Raw genomic sequence first — 22,507 nt, 5'->3', positions numbered from 1 at the left:
GAAAAAAAAAAAATAAATAAAATTTTTGTTCTCCCTGCTAAACCTATACTCAGTCCTTGGCAAGACAGCCTCAGAGAAATTTGTGATAAAATCCTCTTCATACATCATCTTATAAAATCAGGAAAATTCATAATAATTTCAATTAAAACAGCAAAGTTTGACTGTCGTTTCTAACCATTTTGGCTCTCTTACAACTCAAAGTTTGAAGAAAATATAATGTGAACAAAGGTATTCCCATTTATTGTTAAGACTTACATGGACTCTCATTCTTTATGAGTTTGTGAAACTGAACCATTTACTAATCAGTTCACCTTCCAAAATAAATAAATAAATAAATAAATAAATAAAAAGTAGAGAAGGTTAGTCTAATAGGAATTAGATTCCTGGATTTATCAAGACATGCAGTAAAATGGGCCATGCTTTCCCAAAACTTCTGCTGAGTTTTCTTTGCATAACCGATGTGTCATATCCCCCATTTGTTCACCCCTGGCACCAGATGCATGGCTCCTTACCCAGGGAAGCCATTTTATCCAGTGGCTGAAAAAATGACTAACACAATGGTTCCTGCACCATGAAACAACCGATTTCTCTTCTGTGACCCACTGTGAACGTGAGAGACTTATTTACAATGTGACAAGCCAGACTGTTGTTCATCTTGTTGAGCACAGGCCAGCACCAGCTGCTTCTGAGGAAAGTTCAACAAACTTGATAATGAGCACCCAGGGAATAACAGGTTCAATGGAGAAGTTTCTTCTTCATCTAAGCAGTAGCTGGCTTACGTGTTAAATATTTTATATCCATTATACACTCAACGGGAAGCAAGAGGTCTGTGCAAGCTCTTAGTTTTGATACAGGTATTTAGCCTATATTTAAGCACATGCAGTAAATTCAGTGCTGTGATATTCAATGCTATTCAAGATTTATTACCAAACGAAATTACACTGAAACAATTTATTGGAAACAAAACAAAACCTATGACTTGATGATGGGTGACTTTGTTCTATAGTCTAAGACCAATTATTTAACAAAGCGTTTGTTACATTTGACTTTAGGCCAAGCAGCAATGTGAGTTGACATACTCTAGAATAATTTTTTAAAAAAATGTCAAGATACAATACATTAGAGAGCCTCCAAAAGAGCAAAGCAAAATTGATGGAGTTATAAAATCATCTACCTTGATAACATAGCCAGTGGTATTTAGTCATAATTTAGACATTGATATTTAGTTAGTTCTACTGAATGTATAGAAAAATGCTGTAACACAAAGAATCATAAGACCCATGTCCGTTAATGCTACCTATGGAGTTACCTCTTCAGTGAGATGCTATTGCCTGCACTGTTTCCAGGTTCACAGCATGGAAGTCAAAAGCAAATTTGGCAGGTGCAAAAGCCTACTTCTATTTTTTTTTCTTTTTTTAACAGCTGAAGAGAACTGTCCTGTAACTTGGTCTGCTTCATCTTGGACCAGAGTTTTATAAAAATCTCTGCAGGCTGGGGAAAAGTGCTTTCCTTCCTCCTGTGCAATTTTCTGAGAACCTGTTTAACTTCATCCAGTCTGCACAGCTGGCTAGGCAAAGGGCTTAGCCTTAATTCTGGTAAAGTATTTTTATTCTGAAAAGAGAGCCGCAGGCCATTATTTTAGACTAATAAATCATATTAGATTAATAATACGCACTAAGATGAACCTGTTGCAAGAGTGCTTTATTATGGATACTGTACACAGAGCAAAGCCTGATTTCCATTACCAGAATACTTCTTAAAAAGCACTTTTTGGTGTTCTGGCACCAAACTCAAAACAAAAGATGCAGCAACAGAGCGCTCAGCCGGAAGACAAGGAGAAGATTCAGCTGGGATGAAACAGCAACAAACATTAACTTTTCTACACAGCTATTAGGGAAATAGGTGCTTTAATGGGCTTTCAACCATTAAAAGGCAGAATTAGAGGCTGAATTAGAGTATTCAATTAATAGGTAGTCAGCTGTGTAAAACCTATCGCATGACATTAATGCTCTAAAATCCAAATGGGTAAGTGTGATTAAAGTCTCTAATAAGCAGAAATGTTTTTCTTGGATTCATATAAATAGATACCATAATGCTATATGAGATTTGCTGCCATAGATTAGTAATTTCAGTACCTATATCACATCAGTTTGTGCCGAGATAAAAAAATGCAAAATGAATTTTTTTCTCTGCTGCATTGGTACTGTTTTCATGAATCTTGAGACACAGTGACTGAGGAAGTGTTGGGTGGTTAAAAGCAAATCTCATATTACCAGGAAAAAATGAATGGATGGAAAAGCAACTGCAGTAGTAAACAATAGGAATAACTGAGTCTAGGCAAGATCTGAATCTTATGAATATTAGAAGCACTAATTCAAATTGAGATCATAAAAATGTACACATTTGTTGAAATGCATGACAACAGAACAACAGAAAAGTCAAAAGGCCAAAAGAAAGGAAACATTCAAAAAAAAAATCAAAAAAAATTCTCTGTGTGAGACAGCGAAGCAGGTTTGTAAAATAAAGCTATAATTCCAAGCTCTGTGATATTTGGAAAGAACGCTCACCTTAGTGAAAAATATATAATAATAATAATAATAATATACTAAAATGTTCATTCACTTAATAATGTTTAATAATATTCTATTAATTTTATTTCACCAGGTTTTTGTGGGTAGGTGATTGAGTTGAGATCTCTTCATGATAGGCGAATTTTTAAGAGAACTGTTACTTGTAAGAGCTGAAATAATGTGTTTGGAGTGCTGCTGTTTTTATTCAACACCTGCTTTTCTTTCCACATAGTTTTCTTCAGACAAATTCAGTAATGAATTGATTTTTACACATCTCAAAAGATGAAAAACTGGAATCTGGAAAATATCTAGTTGAGAGTACTGAAAAGAGGAAGCCTTGCAGAAAATAAATGATTGGGCTGGCTATAAATTGTGAGGTCTTTCTGAGCTCACCGTTGGTAACTTACTTTTTCTATGGGGTGATGTGTATAAATTAGATTAACTCTACTGAGACCAGTGGAGCAAATGTACCTGAGGGAATCCAGCTCTGTATTTCCACCATTTCTCTAGTCTCAGTTATTTTCAAGGTGGGCTAAACTTGGTGACCACTTACAGCTTTATGACTATATTACCAGTAAAAGGCTTAGATAAAATATATAAAAAAAAAAAAAAAAAGGGGTTTCCATCAGAGGTGAAGGAGAGTTTCCCACAAGACTGGAAGTATGTTGCTTATACTTCAGCAGCTCCTGTTCCACCTTCCAAGGCATCACTAACCACCAAGTGACATTCTCCACATACCTTTTCTAACATAAGAAGATGATAAGTACTGTTTAATATAGAAAAGAGAAGCTCATAAGCTGTACTACACTACACTTTTGTTCTCGTAGTTGAAGTATCCTATAAAATCCCTAAAGGAAGAAGCAAAAAAAAAAAAAAAAAAGAAAAACAAAAGTGAAAAGCAGGGAGTAGCAGGTCCCTGTGGATGATAGTCCAGGTGCCATGGCTGATTTATAGGTTTGAAAAATATTTGTAATGCCCATATTATACTTGCTCTGGGGATAAAGAGAGGATTTAATTCACTAGTACTATCAATCTTTTACCTTTCAAGGCAATAAATTCACTAAATTCACTAAAAAAGCAATTCAGCTTCATACAGTTGTTGTTGTAATATATCATTTATCATTTACTGTATGTAAGTACCAATAGCACAAACATTTAAAATCATCAACAGAACTATGAAGAGATGAAAGAAAAATGTTCCAGAATAAATCTCTGTCCTTTCCAAAGCAACCTACTCTGTGATAAGGTTATAGAGTAAAACACGTGTTACTTGCAGCTTGAAATAAAACCCTTACTTGTTCCATTGCAAATGTTTCAACAAAATTATTAAAACCCATTTCTTGTTTGTATATGTGACCAGTGGCAGGAAAGAGGGGGAACTGGAAAACTAGGCTGATATTCCTTTGTTTCCTCTATAGCGGTGCAGTGAGCTTTTTCTACGAGACCTCTCAGAGACCCTAAAACTATTGGGAGTATCCTATGGAGGAATCTAACTGTCCTTATTAAATATTCTGTGATCCTTGTCCCTTAATCTTTCAAGTTAATCTGATACTGATGAATATTCCCATTAATACTTAGATTAGCCTATCATCTCTGAAAAAAAAAAAAAAAGTAACATTTTTCTTTTTTGAATGAATGCAGAAATGAAATTAAATCAAATTAGGGGATTGATCTATACTATAATACACCCATTTCTCTGCCACATTTTCATTCACCCACTAATTATTCATATTTTACATTTTGATACTATTTATATTGTATTTTCATTACAGCTATGATGGCTTTTATTGACCCCCAGCATCACTTACTTGTTCAGCAATCTAAAAGCCTTGAAGAGGCAACATCTGTGTTGAAGAAGTAGAAGCAACCACCAGGTCTGTTGCAGAGCAGCCCTGCCAAGGTTCCTCACAGTAATTAGGCCTTCTTTGAACACAACATCTGCTTATATAGATCCCCTTATAAGATCAAATTTTAAAGGTCAAGCTGGAAATGGAAGATGAAAGCGGAGATGACAGATATATGGACAGTCAGAGTTTTAATGCCATTTTTATGCTGGTTTTAGCCCAAGCCAAATTCCCACCTTTAGTTATTAAACCTGGTGTTTTTTATTGTTACTGATTCTCATTACTTCTAGCTGGAAGATCTGGAGATTTTCACACTACACCGTTCATCCTTTAAGATTTTGGTTTCTTTAAACCAAGAAAAATTCCAGAAAAGGGTGGAAAGAAATGGTTCAAAATAGGAGGAGCACCTCTCCACTGCATGCCATTACACTGCTAACACTGATAAGAAACTCCTGGTAAATGCGATTCTGAGTACTGGTGATTTTTGTATTAGTGTGATCTGTGCATAGTCAGTATTATGAATAACAATTTTTTACTTACTTTCTTTTTGCTTTCTAGTCAAGGAAAGACTTTGGGAGACCAGGCAAAGATGTTCATCAGAAGTCCAATTGCTTTTCCTAACTATATCTTGTGTTATTGGACTAGCCCGCCAAGGCGAAAGTGTTTTGAGAATTTCTGCTGTCTGAGAATATCGTAATGCTTCCATGCTTATTCACCTTAATTTTACAGCAAACCAATCAGCGTGAAAGTGATTTATATATATATATATATTTAATTATTATTTTTTGTGTGCACATGTATATGATTTTGTTTGGTTGTTTTTCTTTCAAGTATTCCATTTCACCTAAGTCGAACAACAGATGTTCACGGAAGCTGACTCAGTTCCCTGTGGAAGACAAAACCATTCAGACACCAGATCAGCTCACAAAAAAAGAAACAAATACTTCTAAGATCTAAGGATGAGAAAGATTTCTAAACAAATTGATATCTTTTCTACTGATTTTGTGGAAATTTTATGTTTTTCTGAAAATAGATTCTGATCAGAAATCCCCAGCCAGTTCCAACATACACAGTTTGAACATGGGTGTCTTCTTTTTATTAGTATTGGGTAATTGCCAGTATCTTCACATAGAAAAGTCCCTTTTGGTATGGAGCTGCTGAGCAATGACAATCATTCTGTTAGATATATTTTAGGGCACTCTGAACCAGAGATGTATTACAGATATGATTTATATTGACATCTCTGCAATAGCCTGGTATTTTCCAGTAAAGTAAGGAACTCCCATGAAGAATGCTTGCCTCATTGATAACTGTGTCCTAGTACTCACAGGCTTGCAGGCTCATCCTGTAGAGCTCACCTGCCCTGGTGACACAGTCCCTCTGAGATGGTGCATGCTCCAAATTTAAGGGCACACTGCACCCAGATGAAATTCAGACGGCCAAGGCAACGTGCTTGGCAAAACAGCAACCAGAGTTAAAGAGATGTGTGCTGAGCACCCCAAAGTGTGAGTGTACCAGGTCAAGTCAGGGATCCCATCCAGCCTAGTACCATTTCAAGGTGCAGCGTAGTTAGGAGGAACTGATTTAATTTCTCTAAGAGGTTCACTCATGCTGTCTCAGAGCTTAAGCACTTATTCTCTCTATACCCTTAAAAATATGGAAATAATGAGCTTTCTTCAGCTTATCTCTTCTTTACAGTCTGAATGTCCATATTTTGACCCACCAGCTAATGAGGAACGATGCACTGAAAAGCATCAGGGTTCTCCCAGAAGGGAATTATAAACTGACAGATAAACACATTAAATGCCTGAATGTACAAATCACTCTCCACACTCCAGGAGCTGTGCAAAAGAGGATCTATTTTTCTGTAATGAATTATTACCCTAAAAATGGCAGTTAGTTCTCACTTAAGTGAAGAGCTTGGTCCTGTAAATTACATGTACTGCTTCTTGTATTATATTCTGAAGAATCAGATTCATGAAGATGAATGCACTTTTGTTAAGTGAAAGGTCTGTTGTACACCAGATGACAAAACAGAGGAAAGCACAAGCTCTAATACCTGTGTCTCCAATTGTTTATTACAGCAAACGTGGCACAAGATGAGAAGAAGTGCCTCCCATTTAGTTTCATCAGTTTGTTCAGTCACGAAATAACAGTGGTGAGGTAAGGAGTAGTTTGGTAGTTTGGTAGTTTTAACAAGGTGAGTGGGTACTGTACTTTGGTTATAAGAAGAGTGCTTGGCATTTCTCTAAAGTATATGGAAAGAGATGATTAACAGAAATGGGAGCAGAGATGGAGAATTCCAGAGCTGAATTCCTTTTCATCCCTTTTTGCAAAATCCTGGGGGTGGATCACTTGCTTTAGGCTGCTAGGACTTGGTTAAATCCATTATGCTGACCTTTCTACCCTCTCTGAAACTGTAGAAAGGGCTGCAAGAGTCATTGAACATGGCCATCCCATATCAATGGGTAAAGGATTGCCCTGGGAGTGCAAGGAGTTTATTTCTTTTCAGCGGACTAGGCAGGTATTTTCTCTCAGATAAAACAAACAAACAGAAATGCACAGAGGAGGATTTTGGTATGAGTAAATTCAGACTTGCAGAAAATGTTATACTATTAAATGAATATGTCTTTTTTCTCTGAAGGACTCTGTCTTCCTAAGGAAGTGTGTGTACTTGCAGGGTCATGCTCTCTTTGCCAGCCATGAATAATAAATCTCTTCTATGCCTAGAAAGCAACCCCAAGGGACAGCCTGATAGTGAAGATACTCCTCATAGAAAACAGAAGGAAATAATACTGGGCTGTCATTTTTACATCAGTTTCTAATGAGTGCCAGGGCTTAAAAGGACTGTACATCTGTCTGCTGGCTTGAGAAAAAAAGGGAAGTACTAGCCCCACTCAATTTTGGGGAAGATAAATGAGGTATTCCTCTCTCATCTCTTTCTTGGGTCATCCAGGTAGACAGATACTTCCACATAACCTTGAACAGATACTTGAGTGATAGGATTTATCCCTCAAAACATCACTATTGCCCAGCACTTCTACATGCAACCCGTAACCATCCTCCTACACTTACTCAGGAGCCTGAGCATTTCACATTTGGAACAAAGTGTCAGAAAGTCGCGTCTCTGGAGGTGTCCGAAGTATTTGCATTTTTATTATTATATTATCATTCACTCCCATCCTGAAGTTTGGTTCTGCATCTGAAGCAAAGTAGAAAGTTTCAAAAAGCTTTCTGCTCTTAATACTCTTCCCACAGCCTTCCTCTCACCTCTGCCACATCCCCATGGGCTGCCTCGTCCCCTCCTGCCCCATCAACACAGCTCCTCCAGCCAATTCCCAGCGTCACAATGCCAGCTCGCTGAGTGGGATGTTTCAGGCAAACACTGTTTCTTTCTTGTAAAGTGAATAGATCTGAACACCTAACATGCGTATCCATCAAACAATTTTTGGCCAAGCCTGAAATACTGCTGCCAACTCCCAGCTGTGACTTTTGGCTGGTTTTAACTCCCTGTATTCATCCCTACCATTCAAAATGAATGTAATACAAGAGGGACTGGTGTAAGGTCTTCAGTGTTGTGTTGTCTTGTTGTATAGGCAGTGAAGCTAATTGCTTCAAGTGTTCACAACTTTCTGGGGAGTTTTAGTTTCTCCTCTTAGTGAGGTTAATGGTGTCAAGACTGTGAAAGCATTCTGCAATATTTCTATGCAGGTTCTCCATGGCTTTAGTTTCCCATGGTTTTCTGGATTAATATTTGGCGAGGGAGAGGTGTTCATTATTTTTCTAACTTTGGTAAGGTCCGTCCTGAGCTGGGATACTGAGAGATGGTGAATATTTACACTTCATTGTCTGACCTGCAGTTTTTTGTCTTCCTGAACTGAAGGGTGCCATATCCAGCCCAGGGAAATGTGATGGCTGGGACAATGGGAAATTTCATTTCATCTTTACCAGCAGTAGCCACCTTCAAAGGCTCCCCCTGATTCAAACTGATTTAAGAAGACAACAGGCAAAGGGATAAGCAAGCCTACCTAAATATCCCTTTTCTCCTGTTGTAAGACGTCTTGAATATCTTCCACTGATTCTTTTTTTGCCTGGTTACTTTTTCTTCTTGTATCCAAAAGACCAATAAAGGCTAGATTGTTTGTGGAAAGCTCTCTCAGTTTGCTATAAATTGCTTTTGGTTGCCAATATTTTCCTCAGAAGAATAAAACCAATTCCACAACAAATTTCAGTCATTTTCATGAGCCCCTGAAGTTAAACTTTAGAGCTATGATTTTTAGGCCAAAGCTTAGACTGAAAGAAGATTTAGTCTTGTCAGACCCATAGAGACTGCCATAGCTGAATTCAAGCATTAACTGAGAAAGATGTGTAAAGGTGAAACTTGTGTCCTGTTTAAAATAAACTGGATTTTATTTTTTTTTTAATTTTTCATATATTTGTGCTAAGGAAATGGATAAGGATCCCTAGGGAAAAAAAAAAAAAAGTCAGAATGACTGGATATGGAGTCTTAATGAGCTTGAAGAAATACAATCTAAAAGTCAGTAAAATCAATGGAAAGACTCACAAGGACTTATAGGGCTATAACTTAGGCCTGTGAAACAGCTAATTCAATAGGACTGTTCTAAGCAGCAATTTTACACATCAAAATCCATAATCAAAATTAAGACAAAAAAGTTTTAGAAGCTTCTTCTTAGATAACCTATATTTGTCTCAAAGAATCCACTGGCAAAATTTCTCAAGGGACGTAGTTAAGCCAAATGAACAACATTTGAAACTCCTTGGATGTACTGTAAAATATGTTTAATGGTTCTATTTATGCTTTTAAAGGAAATGTTACTCACAGTGATGTGAGCAGAATGGTTACAGACTTCTTTATTACTGTATCATCAGGTAATTTACAATATCCTCACTTAAACAAGCAGACACAAAATAATCAAACTTGACAAGTCAAAGAAAAAGAGTGCTAGCAGGTATGGAAAACACTGAGCATTGGGTGGAGATACAACATATTCTAAATAAAACACCATGAATATTGGAGCACGTGATGCAAGTGCAAATTCTTCATATCATGCATTAAGCTGACAATATGCATTGCCTTACAATAAACATTCTTCAAAGTGCCGTGCTATAGTAACATGGCACTTTCAAATGAGACAAAACTTGAGAAAAAATGTGATTGAGAAACATGAATGATTGAATTGTTTCAGTGCCATTTGCTTCTATATTCCATTTCTGTTATTATTGCTGGTGTGCCAACCTTCTGAAGCACACATCTCATTTCTCATGACGGGTTGACAGACCAAATGCTGCCACACTTTATTTTAGTAGCAAAAGACTGTTTTCTAAAATACCAGCCAATGATACATCAACCCAGGGCACAAACCTTCAGGACTGCTGCTGGTGCTGCACAGAGCACTTTTGCAACAGGTTTGCATAAATGCAACCAGGAACCTGAAGTGGGAAGCAAAGTACTTGTATACTTATATTTTAACATTTTTACACTCCTCTCACATAAACATGATGTCAGACATGACTGCAATAATCTGAAGTTAGTGTTGTCTGCTTTGTTGGCGAGCAAGCACGTTTGGTTGACAGCCCCGATTTCTCCAAGATCACCTGCTACCACCCATACTGGCTGTACACGCTGTTCTCACCCTCCGTGTGTGCGTGTGTGCGCGGGTGTGTTACGGGGTGTGTAAATCAGAGCAGCTGCACTGAAAGCAGCTGCAGGGACACATGCTCTCAGCTGCTCTGTGTGTGTGTCTGTGTGTGTGTGTGTGCTTTGTGTATAGCTGGAGGGCTTCCCTCTTGGAAATTCTGGGATTAATGACACATTAAGCCCTCTCCAAGAGAGTGGACTGAAAGAAAAAAAAAAAAAAAAAGAAGAAATCTGAAACAGGAAGGCAGTCTGATGACTTTTCCTGCAAAGTTTAGTACATCAAAAGTTAACTTCTAAGCAACTGCAGATGCTGCAGATGCATGGATAAAAGCTGTCTTGGACAATATGCAGCAGCCTTTACCTTTCCACCAGCATCTCCAACTTGTTGCCTACCTCTGCTGGATTCCCTTGTTGGCCATTAGCAGTGAGTCAGCTCCATTAGGTAAGGATTTTTTTACTTTTTAATTATTTGATAGTCATCTGGGGGACAGAGTTCATGTGTATTTTAAACTGAGATGATCTTGTTTACATTCACTATTGAATGTGGCTTAGATAGAGGGCTATTATTAGAAAGTGTCACCAAAATAGAATGGAAGTAAGGTTAAAATAAACAACTTCTAAGGTAATGAAGAAGGTCACAGTGATAACCAGGCATGCTTGTAGCAAGCAATGTTTATTGTCCTTTAGAGGAGGTTTATTGTTATTGTTGTTGTTGTTATTATTATTATTATTATCTTAAACAGAGAAATTGCAAACCTCTGAAGATTCCTACTTCTTACTAGAAAATTTCAGGAGATTTAAAGAAGAATCATAATGTTTTCCCATAAATGGAATGAATCATAAAAGAAGAAAAAGCTTTAAAATCAGGATCTATTCCTCTAAGGAAAGAAGTATATACACTGTACATCAGAGCACTATTATAGATTAGTTAATTACACATATAATAATACACAGCTATATAGTCTCTGGCAGTAAAAAGTTCATGAGTAATTTTTCTGCTACTGTATACATTAATTGTAAGGCTTGTTTCATTCCAGCATAGGGTTCATAGAGGACATAGATTTTACATATATAGTTTCTTTATGCAGCTTTATTAATCCACTGCAGCGGTATATTGAAAATCATGTAAGATGCTATTCAACTAGTAAAAACAGAGTTCAAACAAACAAACAAACAAAAAACAAACAAAAACCAAGAAAAGCCATAGAACCAAAGTGTAGTCCTGTCAGTGATTAGGGATATAGCCTCAGCAAACTCTGTGGAGGCACTCCCTCTTAATGAAAATATGTTGCAATATTTTACAACATTTAATTCCAGTAGAGTTTCAGCTAGTTTTAGAGGTGATTGTCAGCCAGCACTCATTAGCTATATGAAGATAACACTAAAGCACTCTTCATTTGAATATCAGAGGGTTACCCAGAAAGGTTTGCAGGACTAAACACAAGGCAAATGACCTTATTGCCTTTATCTTCAAACAATGCCTTTAATTTCTGAAACCTTTTGAAGGGTTGCCAGTGTTATGGAGTGTAGCAGCTACTTATCTGATAGAACAAGCTTTTCATCAAGGGGAAATGACCTTTTAACTCCTAGTAACAAAGTAACTGCTTTTCCACTGTATTTTTGTTACTGAAGGTATTATTCTTAAACATACTTATTAAGGGGGGAATACAGAACGAGAATTAGAAAATAGCTTCCTGTCTCTTAGGTGATGCAGAAGAATTCTTAAGACTTGCTTCTTCTTCTTTTTTTTTTTTTTTCTCCTTTCTTTCCATACTGTTAACTGAAAGTAAAGGAAAACCGCTCAAAAAAGTTTACATTCTGACAGATTGTGCTGTGACATTATAAGGATATTAACAGAGCCATATGCTGTTTACTTTAGTACTCCGAGTATAACAAATCTACTAATCCCATAAGAATTTAACTATGAATAAGGAACGTCTGACCAAAACAGCTTTTTGCAGATGCCTCATTAAGAGGGAGACAAAGATGAAAAAGTCTTTTAAAGACCAAGGAAGAATTTTATCATCTTCTGCAGTCTTATGTTAGTCTTCAGTGACTACAGGTATTCACATTATTTGGGGTTTTACATATTTTCTTGTGACTGAAGAACATAAAAGGGTTAGCAATAACGTCCATAGCTGCTCTGTGGTAGAAGATTAAGTAAAGAATCAGGCAAAAAAGCAACTCAGTGAGTCATAGATGTGGGAGGGCTGACACAACACAGCTTGTCAGACTTTTCTGAGATAAAATTCTGTAAATAAGTCAATCAAAAGAGAAAGACAATAGCTTTTTTATGGAGGTATTTTAGACAAAAGTATTTACCTTAAAATAGATAGCTGCTTGCAACCACCATCGAGATGGAATTGCTCCCCATCCCCTTAGGAGCCTTTTCGTAGTGTGCAATTGGAAAAGTTTTGAATTCGGATATGAGCTTCACGTAAAGGCACAAACCTTCCATCAAAGCTCACAAAACTATTGGAGTTACACTGCTGGGTGTTACATATATATTAAAATCAGACACAATTAATTGGTTCCAACTTCACTCCTGTGGATTTTCCTCAAATCTGAAACAGATAAGAAAAGATTTGAGTGTATCCTGAAGTGAAGGAAAAGGGGGAGAGAGAGGATGGTGGGGGCAGCGAGGCTGGGTGCCTACAGCCAGTGGGAAAATATATTGCATTCTAAAATGAGCTGAATGATCTGATTAGGAAATAAATGAGAATAGTCTAACGTGAAAAAAAAAATATTCAGTATGTCTTATAATGTTGCAAACCATGGTCTTGCTTTTCCTAGAAAAGTGAAACAAAAATCAGAGTATGCAATCTGCTTTCTGTACTATCCATGAGCAACCCATGATCTCACTTTTGAGATTCTGGTGTAAAATCTGAGTGCCATGAACTTTCAGTGCTTTAAGTAAAAAACTACTTGAGATGGGAATTAAGCAAAAACCTAGCTGAGCTGAGAAAATATTTCATCATGAGTATTTCAGATGGAGTATTTCAAACTATTCAGGAGCTTTCCCTGCCTCATACACCTGCTGCAGAAGACAACCCCCTGGTCAGACCCTAAATACACCCTGCCAGCACCATCCAGACCCCCAGCACTCCCCTGGTGCCCCCAGGCTCCTGTCATCCCCTGGTACCCAAGCACGGGAGGGGTGCAAATACCCCCAGGGAAGCCCTGGGGCATTTGGCCTGGAAACAGCTTGCAGGGATCAAGCTCTCCAACCATGAGTGGGCTTGGTCAGGGACATTCCAGCGACTTTAGAAATTACACTGGGATTATTCTGGCTCCATGTCTTCACTCTGTGCAACGGACATTTACAGCACTGTGCAAACAAAAAATACCCTGCCGAATGCTTTCCTACAGCAGTAAACCGAAGACTCCCTGGCCATGACAAATAAGCAGTAACAACTGCCAAAGGGAAAGGAACAACCTTTATAGCATGTTTCTCTTCTGGTATTAGTCTTAATAATCAAAAATTGTTTACAGGGTAATATTTTATTTCTCTCTTATTTAAGTTTTTGTCAACATCAGGTTACTCCATTGGCCTTATTGCCTGGAATTAATCCAGTTTGTGTTCAACTCGAGAGTGAAATCTGATTACATGCAGTCAAAGCAGAGTTAGTAATGAGGGTTGTACAGCTATTTCTTTTTGCTGATAACTTTTACATTCCTCTCCTTTTTACCTGAAAAACAATTGTGCTATCCTTACTGCAGGGATAGTTCTTTTATGAGGAAGACAAAAAAGTGTGGCTGTTACCCTCTGGGGGTGAGGGAACTTTTTCCACCTGATAATGAAAGTGTTTGTGACTCTCCTGTGCAACATCAGTATGTCCCCACTGGATTTTAGGACATTGAAATTTGATAGAGAAACCATTTTTAGCTCACACATTTGCCTTCCAATCTGCTGATGAAAATTAATAGTTATTTACAAAGTTATACAGGCTTACAAAACATGTTTGGTATGAGAGGGCTGCCTGTCAAGGATTTGCCAATTCCCATTGACCTGCCAAATCTGTATGCTCTTTAAACTACTTAACATCTATTTATTACTCTACTCTATACTAAAATCAAGAATCATTTTATTAGACACTGTTCATAACAGTGTAGGACATTCATGGGCAAAATGTTTAGTTTAATGGTCCAGTTCCTCAAAGTTATTTTGTCTCCAAATGCCAAATACTAAGAGGTATTGCATACATCTAGCTTCCTTTGCAATCGATAGGAGCTGCAAGAAGTCAAGACAAATCAGTGTTTGTTCCTAAATTGACAAGACAAATTGCTGCAGGGAGGAAGCATCATCATTTTGTTTTACAGATAGGATAGAGATGTGAAGTGGCTCAAGGTCATGCAGAAAATCTTTTGACAGAGCTGGGATGTGTACCGAGGCCTCAAGAGTCACAGCCCAACCCTGTTAACTGCAGCACAGCTCATAACTGAAACAAAGGCCAATGTAGGAAATAGGAGCACAATAGAAATGCTGAACCCTCCTTCATCTTCCCTGTAAACTCAAACAGCTGCACACACAAACTCAAGGGGACACAAAGTATTCCTGATTGTATTCAAAGTTCTTGACATTTCTCAGCTGACCAAAACATGAAATTTCTCCCAAATCTCCTTTGATTTCAATCAGGAAAGGACCCAATAACTTCCAAAGTGCTATATGTATTTCAGCATACAGAATAATTGAAGACAAAAATAATTCCAGCACTAACTAACTTCATTAGAGACAGATTTATTTATTTATTTTCCTAGTTCTTTCTAGAGCACATCTGTAGCCTAATAAAACATTCGTGACTGTATTAGCAAGCTTTAGAAAGCACTCTTGAATGAAAGCTTTCCAATAGCTTTCCTCCCTTTTTTTTGTAACTTGCAGCTTCAAAAACCTGAGAATATTGTGTGAGATACTATTTGGGGCTATTTACTTGGTTTGTACCAAACCCCTTCAAATAATTTGCTGGGAAGTGTTCTGAAGGCAGTCAGACTTGTCCGATTTTTGTCTGCAAGCTTGTTTTCTTGGACATTCTTGTGTTTATTCTGACTTTTTGGCTACTTTGTTCCTGAGTATCTATCTTGTCACTTCACAGGTGGAAGTTTAATGTTGGATGTTGTTCATGCCCCAAAAGTGGATATCCACAAAAATGGATGGTCTTTAATGCTTAGTTGACAACATTGCTTGTTCAATGCTTTTTAAGTTTTCACAAAGCAGTGCAGTTTGCTTTCAGTTATGACCTTTATTAATTTCATTGTGGCAGCTACACTATGTGTTTTACACTGAATAGAAGTTATTTATGGTGAAACCTAAACAAAAAAAATAAAAATGGATTAGTTCAAGGAATATTTTTCATCTGACTTTGAAACACGAGTATAACCATGTGTTAGTGCAGGCAATTGTTTGTACAGCTTTTCTGGAAAGAGTTTTGTGTGTTAAGCTCTTAGGAGATTTACTTAATGAATGTATGTACTCATTTGCTTCTTTCTGACACATATTATTTTGATTATTCCAAAGTCTATTACTTTGATTGCTGTATTCACACTGCATGGCATCCACGGAGAGCCGCAAGGGAATATTCTACGTATTGAAAGGCAAAAAATTGATTGCCTAATATAGTTGAGGGATTGTAGTAGTCTGCTCTGCTCCTTTTGCTGGTTTTATATTATTCATCGATTGAGAGCAAGTTTATCTTATTCCCCTATTTTGTTCACAAAGCAGCTTCCACGAGCTGGATAGCAATTTATCTGCATACTGCAACACTGTAATGCATCTCGTGTGGTAGCTGAAGCATTTTACAACTCAACTACCCCTTGACAGCTTTGTATGTTGACAGTTACAGTAAATGGTCCCTCATGTAGTGTCTTTCTAATGCCTCGTCAGCTCAGTAGCTCTTGCACTGTCCATGAACTGGTGAATACCCCAACTTTCCCTCTTCCTTATGCTAATAAGATATAGGATTCAGGACCTTTCATGTCCTGAACTCACAGTCCCACTTTATTTTTTAAATAGCTGATCAAATTGCACTTGTGTTCAGTACTCTCAAAAGGCAAGAAGTCTATGACTAAAACCTAGAAGACAAAAAAACGATGAGAGACGGGAAATCCCAAAGTAATAGTTCTAATAATGAACTTAATGGCAAATGAGGAGAAAAGCTTGGGGTCTGAACTAGACCATTTCTTTACAGAAAAGAGCCTGTATTATGTCAGCTCCTATTTCTTTCTCATCTCATTTAAAATAGTATTTTACTGATATTTGACTGTCACACAAATTTTTCATGAGATTTTATCTCATTGGTTTTCTAGACACCTATATGAAGAGAAAGTTGAGATAAAACTTGGTCATTAGTTCATATATTAGCTAAGCTAACATTTTGTTATTAGTAATTTAGTAATTGAAATTTTCTTTAGCAGTAGCATTATTAGACCTCACTGCATTAGTCAGCTATGTTATTTTTGTTATATTTGGTCCAGCTATTGGAACAGGTAGACTTGAAAACATCTTTCAGAGATTATATTTAATAGTCTTCTTTATCTTCTTCTGCCAATTATTTGCTTTATAATCAACTATGACTATGTTATAAAATTAGTTGACTGTGACTCAATATCCCTCAATAACACAGCGTAGAAAATTTGATTCACTCAGGCTACCTTATCATCATCTCTATTCTTTTCTTAATGGGTGAGAGGGAAAATGTATGTATATATATATAAATTCCCAGAGCCATTTGGTCTGTTCTTTTAATAGATATTAAGATTAGAGCTGGCAACAAAGATACAAACAAGGTGAAATCTAATTAATTCCTTGTTTCTATTTTGCAAGAAATACAAAGGAAAATGAGTCTATTTCCTACCCTGATGTAGTGGTGACTCAATTTTGAGTGCTAAATACATTTTCTGATTGTATACAAAGCAGTATAAAAAGTAAAAGTAAAAGAAAGCTATCCTTCTGCCTTAGGTAGTACACAGCCACCACAAAAATTGTGTTTTTGTCCAGTGGAAAGTCTTTTAAGTGCCTGTGGGACTCAATCACCTACACCCCATTACATTCCTGAAGCACTTAGGCTCTTTTTTTTCCTACCATATCCTTTAAAAGTCTCACTCACAATTTTTTAGCATAGAAACCCTCCAAATTCACATAATTTTCAGTTCTTTTCCTGGACTAGTTATTTCAATTCATCCTGTAGTGAAAATCCCTAACAAAGCACTGTGAATAATCGTTCTGGGAGAGCTGGAGCAGCTCATAGTGCTCCCAGTCTGAAGCCAAGGTGCATCTTGTTCATCCTCCAGTGGTAGGACCTGCCACAGCACATCTTGCAGGGGTAAAGGTCTGTTATAGCCTTACGATATGGCTCCAGAGAAGGCATCAAAGACTATGGCCACGTGGAAACAGTCAGGCTAGGATGTAGAGAGCTGAATTTCAGTTTAATCCCTGTCCTTCATATGTGCTTGTGTGAGGGCGTAAAGCCTGAAGATACAGGTGTTCTTCGGGGTAGCTGGGTCTGGGCTGCAGACTGTAATCCCAGCACGAGCTATACATCTCCCAGAGGAATTTTACAACTATTTTCTCCTCTTGCCATGATCTCTGCCTTGCAATACAAATAGCTTTAACATAAATCATCAATCTACTACTCACCTCCTTTCCTTTCTTTCCTCTTAATTTTTCATGTTTTTTTCCCAATAACTGATATTCTAGTCAGGAAAGTCACCCACAGTTATTCCTGCTGTTTCATAATGTCTCTTCCTCACAAACATTTCTTGTTGTGTTTCCTATTACCTGCACTCCTTGCATGGGTGTGTAGATGCTTCCTCTCATTAACACACTGCTGACAATATTGTTCATCTGCTGTTTCAAAACAACTTAATCTTCTGTCTTAGGGCTGAACTTGCAGGTTGCCTCCTGAGAATACCGAGTACCCTCATTAAGAGCTGTTGGGATGAGAGGACCTGGTGCCTTGTCCCTGTCCAATCCCCTCAGCTCCAAGGATCTGGCACAGAAGCACAAAAACACTCATGAGGTCCTAAACCTGTTCTGTTAGGAGCTCCTTTACCACTCAGAAAGGTTGATGGCAGGGGCACTAAACAGTACTTGTATATACAAAGATTAGCTGGAAAACAAGCTGTCTTCCCAAGTCTGGTTTTTATGCTGTTGGTGTATTTTTATTTTATATTATTTAAGACCCTTGAAGCGGGCAACTTTATTCTGGCTTCTTTTAAACATGTTTGCTGAGAAATCTTTCCTCGGTAATGATGCACAGGGTTTCTGAAGAACCCTTTGTGAGGTTCCCAGTTTTAAAACTGGCCAGCACGCAAGGATAAGCCTTGCCTTTAACAACCTTAACATATGCTAATACTTATGTTGTCTTCCGTGTGGCTAAACTGAACATAAAATTAAAACATGTGGCAATCCTGCAAAAAGGTAGCATAGATGGCTACCTGTGTACATAATCACTGAAAACTGTGTGCACCGCTGTTACCAATGCTTCATGTGATTATTGCTAAAATCAGTGTGCTGTAGAAATGCTGAAAGGAATGATAAAGGTCACAATAAATAGCCCTCACAAACTGGATTTCTGCTTCTGAATTTCACCCCAGGCTCACAGCTGGTACAGCCCAATTCTGCACTGTGATCTGCATAGCGGTGTACAGACTGTAGGACTTCCAAAGATAAACTTCTTCAGGCTGAATAACTTCTGTTCATCCACTCAGGAACATGTTGGATTTTTTTTTTCTTTTTCTCTCTGATTGCTTTAACAATTGAAAACAATTTAAAAATTTACTTTCCCACTGAGACAAAACTGGGAGAAACCCAAAGTGTTAACTGATAGCCTTATGTTTTGTTAATCACTTCCAACAGAAAAGATGTTGTGTTTTAGTATACAGAAGTTGAATCAATCTCTTCTGTCACAGACAAGTGCCCTCAGAACTGGTCTATCGATTATGCCAGGGGAGAATATCTTTAGGTCTCTTACTTAAGCTGTTTCACTTTCTATTAGTAATTAAATACATCTTAGGATGAGGGCTTTGATGCCAGTCACCTATGTCTTTGTCTACCGTAAAGGTGCAAGTAGCTCTAATGGACCAAAAGTTCATTCATTCTCTAACAACTATACTCTTATGTATAATTGTTATTTAAAAAAAAAAAGTACAGATCTTCTCAAATTGTGCACATTTCTATGAACAGTTTCACTAACAGCATTTTAAATAACCAGCACTTTAAGTTCTTGACCAGCTCAAACCCATGCTTACATTTTTTAGAAGAATGAACAAACTAAATAGAAGGGACATTAAATTTCAACATTGTCATATTTCAGTGACATATGTTTACGAGTTCCCTGCAATGCACAAAGAAAAGTTTTATACCCATTTGTGCTTATGAAGCAATGTTCTAACACACTGGTTTTCAACCTTTTTTTTTAATCAAAGGTCGTCTTCTCGAAAACGAAAGCCATGGAGCGCCCTGTAACATCTATTGTTTTGTGCTTAAGAGAGGGCATAGGGAAACTGTATTTTGCATTAAGATAAACAGAACTTAATTTATTCTTTACAAAAATCCTGATTTCACTGAAGGCAAAAGAGTCCTTAATTTAGGAAAGTTCAATTAAAGCCTGGAGCTGGGGGCAGCAAGTACCCACCAGCGTACAGCAGGCAGCTAAATGGGGAGGTATTTGAATAAATTCTGTGTATAAAGGGCTGGGGGCTGTTGTGCTTTTTGTTGCATGAACTGTTGCATTTAACCTCTTCAAGGCCTTGGGCCTGCTCCTTAAAACCACCTTAATTTCCTAAAGTGTTGTCTAGAGCTAAAGTGCTCCTTTAGCTGCTGCCATGCTTTTCCATTCTGGCAGAAATTATTGTTTTATATAGTTTGATTTTAAGAGTGCATTCTGGCATCCATTTGGGGAAAAGGCACTATATAAAAGCAAAATCAATATGAGGGACAGTTATATTTCCTGAGCTTTTTCATTAGCTCTAAAATATATACATTCAGAGGGGGGTGGCACGGGGAGAGAACAATGTTGGTTTTACTTAGACTGAAGGGGACAAGACAAAGCATGGAACAATATGTATTGCTGTTCACTGGCAGGAGAGCTAACCTGGCATTTTTGCAGGACATAAGCAGGTCTCTGCTCTCACTACTTCCAAGGCGACACCGTCTCCTGTGATGGGCATAAAAATACTGGAAAAATGCACAAGTACATGTGTTTTGTTAAATGAGGTGTTGCTTGGGTTGTACTCAGTTTTCACTGAAGTCAAGCTGACCATGGGCTGAATACTCACAAGGAAGCTTTGCCTTTGCACAGTTCTAAGAAGGAATAGAAGAGGACAGAGAGCAAGAAAATAATGCCGAGTGAAACTCTTCCTGGAATGTTCCTGAATTCCGCCTGTGCTGTCTTTATTCACTTCCCCCAAAGTGCAGCAAAATATTATTTTTTCCTACCTGATCAGGCTGTCCCTTTAAACACCCTTGGAAAAATCTCCGGCCACCTCACACAATATATTTTCTAAGATGTGCAAGCACAGAGCTCGAACAAATCCTGAAAAAAAAATGTAGTACATTATTCATTAATTAGAAACATTAAGATATTGCAGTGGATTTTTAACCCCCAAAATCATCACTGCTTTGTGTAAGCCCAGCTGAAAAATTAAAATTCATAGTGCCACATTAGCAAGCCTTCTAACACAGGTTACTAAACCAGAAGAGCAAGCATCTTATTTCAGCTTGGAGTAAAATTTCACCTCACAATGTCTTTTCAGCATCACCATGCAATTATGTGAGAGGGAAATTGCACACAAACTTTCTTTCTCTTTTTAACATGGGCATGCTATAATACCTTTTTCATTAGTAGGAAATGCCTGCTGTCTGTAGAAAAATAATTTGTCTAGGTTTTGGAAAGCTAAATTATCTCTTATAAAAGATTAGCTGAAAAGCACTGGCTGAACTTCTAAGCATTCCAGATTAAATACAAAGTTTTTCTTCTTTCTGGTGACCTAGTGATCTATGTTGTGAGTTCAAAAGTGAACCCAACAATTTATTTATTTCTGAAACTCAGATAAGACATCTGGAAGATTTTATCAATGTGATTTTGCCATAATTCATGGAAATGGGAAAAAAAAGCCCAGAAAAGTTATCAGCATGCTATTGTCCCTTTGAAACCCAAGTGAAGCTTCAAAGCAGTGTGTGAGCTGGCAGTAACAGCACCTGTCATTAGAACAACATTCGTAGGACAATTGATGTGTAAGATGTCTGTTGGGTTTAACACACCACTTAGACTGTGTGGCCATCATCTAGGAGCTTTACATACATCTTCCCATGTGTTTCTATTTGTATTAAGCTCACAGTTTTGTTATTCACAGAAACTTCCACCCTGTTTTGGCTTCTTTTAGGGTTTTCAGTGAGGTAAGACAGTGAAGCAAATGAGGGTTGGACTGCAACACCAGGAAAAAAATAGACATTAAGGGGAATTTCATTTTTATTATCACAGATATCTGGCATACAGATCAAAACTTATTTCAAATCCATTTCACGAAGGTGCATCAGAAAGATGTCTCTCTCCCTGTTGCACAACCATTATATTACATGACTGCGAGGCGTAGCTTGTTGAACATGTAATTTCATCATGAGAGAGTGCCCCTTGCTGTGCGTGAGCTGCTGCATTATAGGAAAGGCTTGGATTAAAAAGAACAAGCCTCCAGCTAACATTGCCCTGCTCCTGCAATTGTACAGTCTCTCTCATAAAAATAAGAGACATTTGTCCACCAGATTCATTCCTCTTGCTTTAATATATAAGATGAGCTTTTGTAAAATGTTTCAGTGTTGTCATGCCATCCATCACCATCCCAGGACATTCTTTTTCTGCCTCATCCCACCATCTGCTACTTCCAGCACCTGCTCAGTATTTTCCTGGGCAGCATGGGAGCTTGGCCATTTTGTCCCCCTCTGCACCCTTTTTCCAGGGGGGAAGGTGCAGGAAAGCATTTCTTGCTTCATCTCTAAATGTAGCAACAAGGAAGAGCTTCACACTTCTTGCAGTCCCTTTACATGTCTCAGTATTCTGCTTAAGTAACTGAATGTTGGTTTAATACCAAACAAAATGAAAGAGTGTGCCTTATTTCTTACTTAGGGATCTCATATTATGAACTCCGCAGTTCCATGTTAAATTCAAGGCCAATAGTCCTATCCATCTCTGCTGATTTTCACCAGGAATATGGCAATCATACAGAGAGCACTTTGGCTTCTTTTTATACCTTAAGAGATGCCCTGAATCCCATTTTCATTAAAAACAAAAAACAAACAAGCAAACAACAACAACAAAACACACACACAAAAAAAACCACCTGAAATCAAGGCCAGTCTTACATCACAGCTTCCCTTTGCTTATTTCTTCCTTGCTTTTTCCAAATCAAACCACAGAAAAATAACATTCACCATCTGAATATTT

The 22,507-nt window shown here is 37.7% G+C and overlaps 1 protein-coding gene and 1 long non-coding RNA gene across 6 annotated transcripts in view; one reads left to right on the top strand and one right to left on the bottom strand.

The window, feature by feature from the left end:
• Positions 1-22,507, bottom strand: part of LOC308198229 — a 48,401-nt gene that overhangs the window by 24,463 nt on the left and 1,431 nt on the right. For 3 of the 4 annotated variants that reach the window (XR_013953753.1, XR_013953754.1, XR_013953755.1), the window contains exons 2-3: positions 20,506-20,602; positions 12,396-12,637 (exon numbers count right to left, since the gene is read on the bottom strand). This is a non-coding gene — a long non-coding RNA (uncharacterized lncRNA). Of the gene's footprint in view, positions 1-10,508; positions 11,854-12,395; positions 12,638-20,505; positions 20,603-22,507 lie in introns of those variants that run through there. The other variant, XR_013953756.1, reaches the window with a different exon arrangement.
• The window catches only part of LOC308198226 (von Willebrand factor D and EGF domain-containing protein-like), a 178,457-nt gene continuing 165,147 nt past the window's right edge, over positions 9,198-22,507 (top strand). For both annotated transcript variants that reach the window (XM_080600292.1, XM_080600291.1), the window contains exon 1: positions 9,198-10,515. In XM_080600292.1, the coding sequence (XP_080456418.1) occupies positions 10,419-10,515 (97 nt within the window). In that variant the 5' untranslated portion in view covers positions 9,198-10,418. The remainder of the gene's footprint in view (positions 10,516-22,507) is intronic.

The sequence above is a fragment of the Anser brachyrhynchus genome, assembly GCF_964034855.1.
Source record: "Anser brachyrhynchus genome assembly, chromosome: 7".
In the NCBI taxonomy this organism is placed as follows: domain Eukaryota; kingdom Metazoa; phylum Chordata; class Aves; order Anseriformes; family Anatidae; genus Anser; species Anser brachyrhynchus.
The sequence above is the reverse complement of the archived record's forward strand: the minus strand, read 5'-3'. Positions and strand labels throughout refer to the sequence as shown.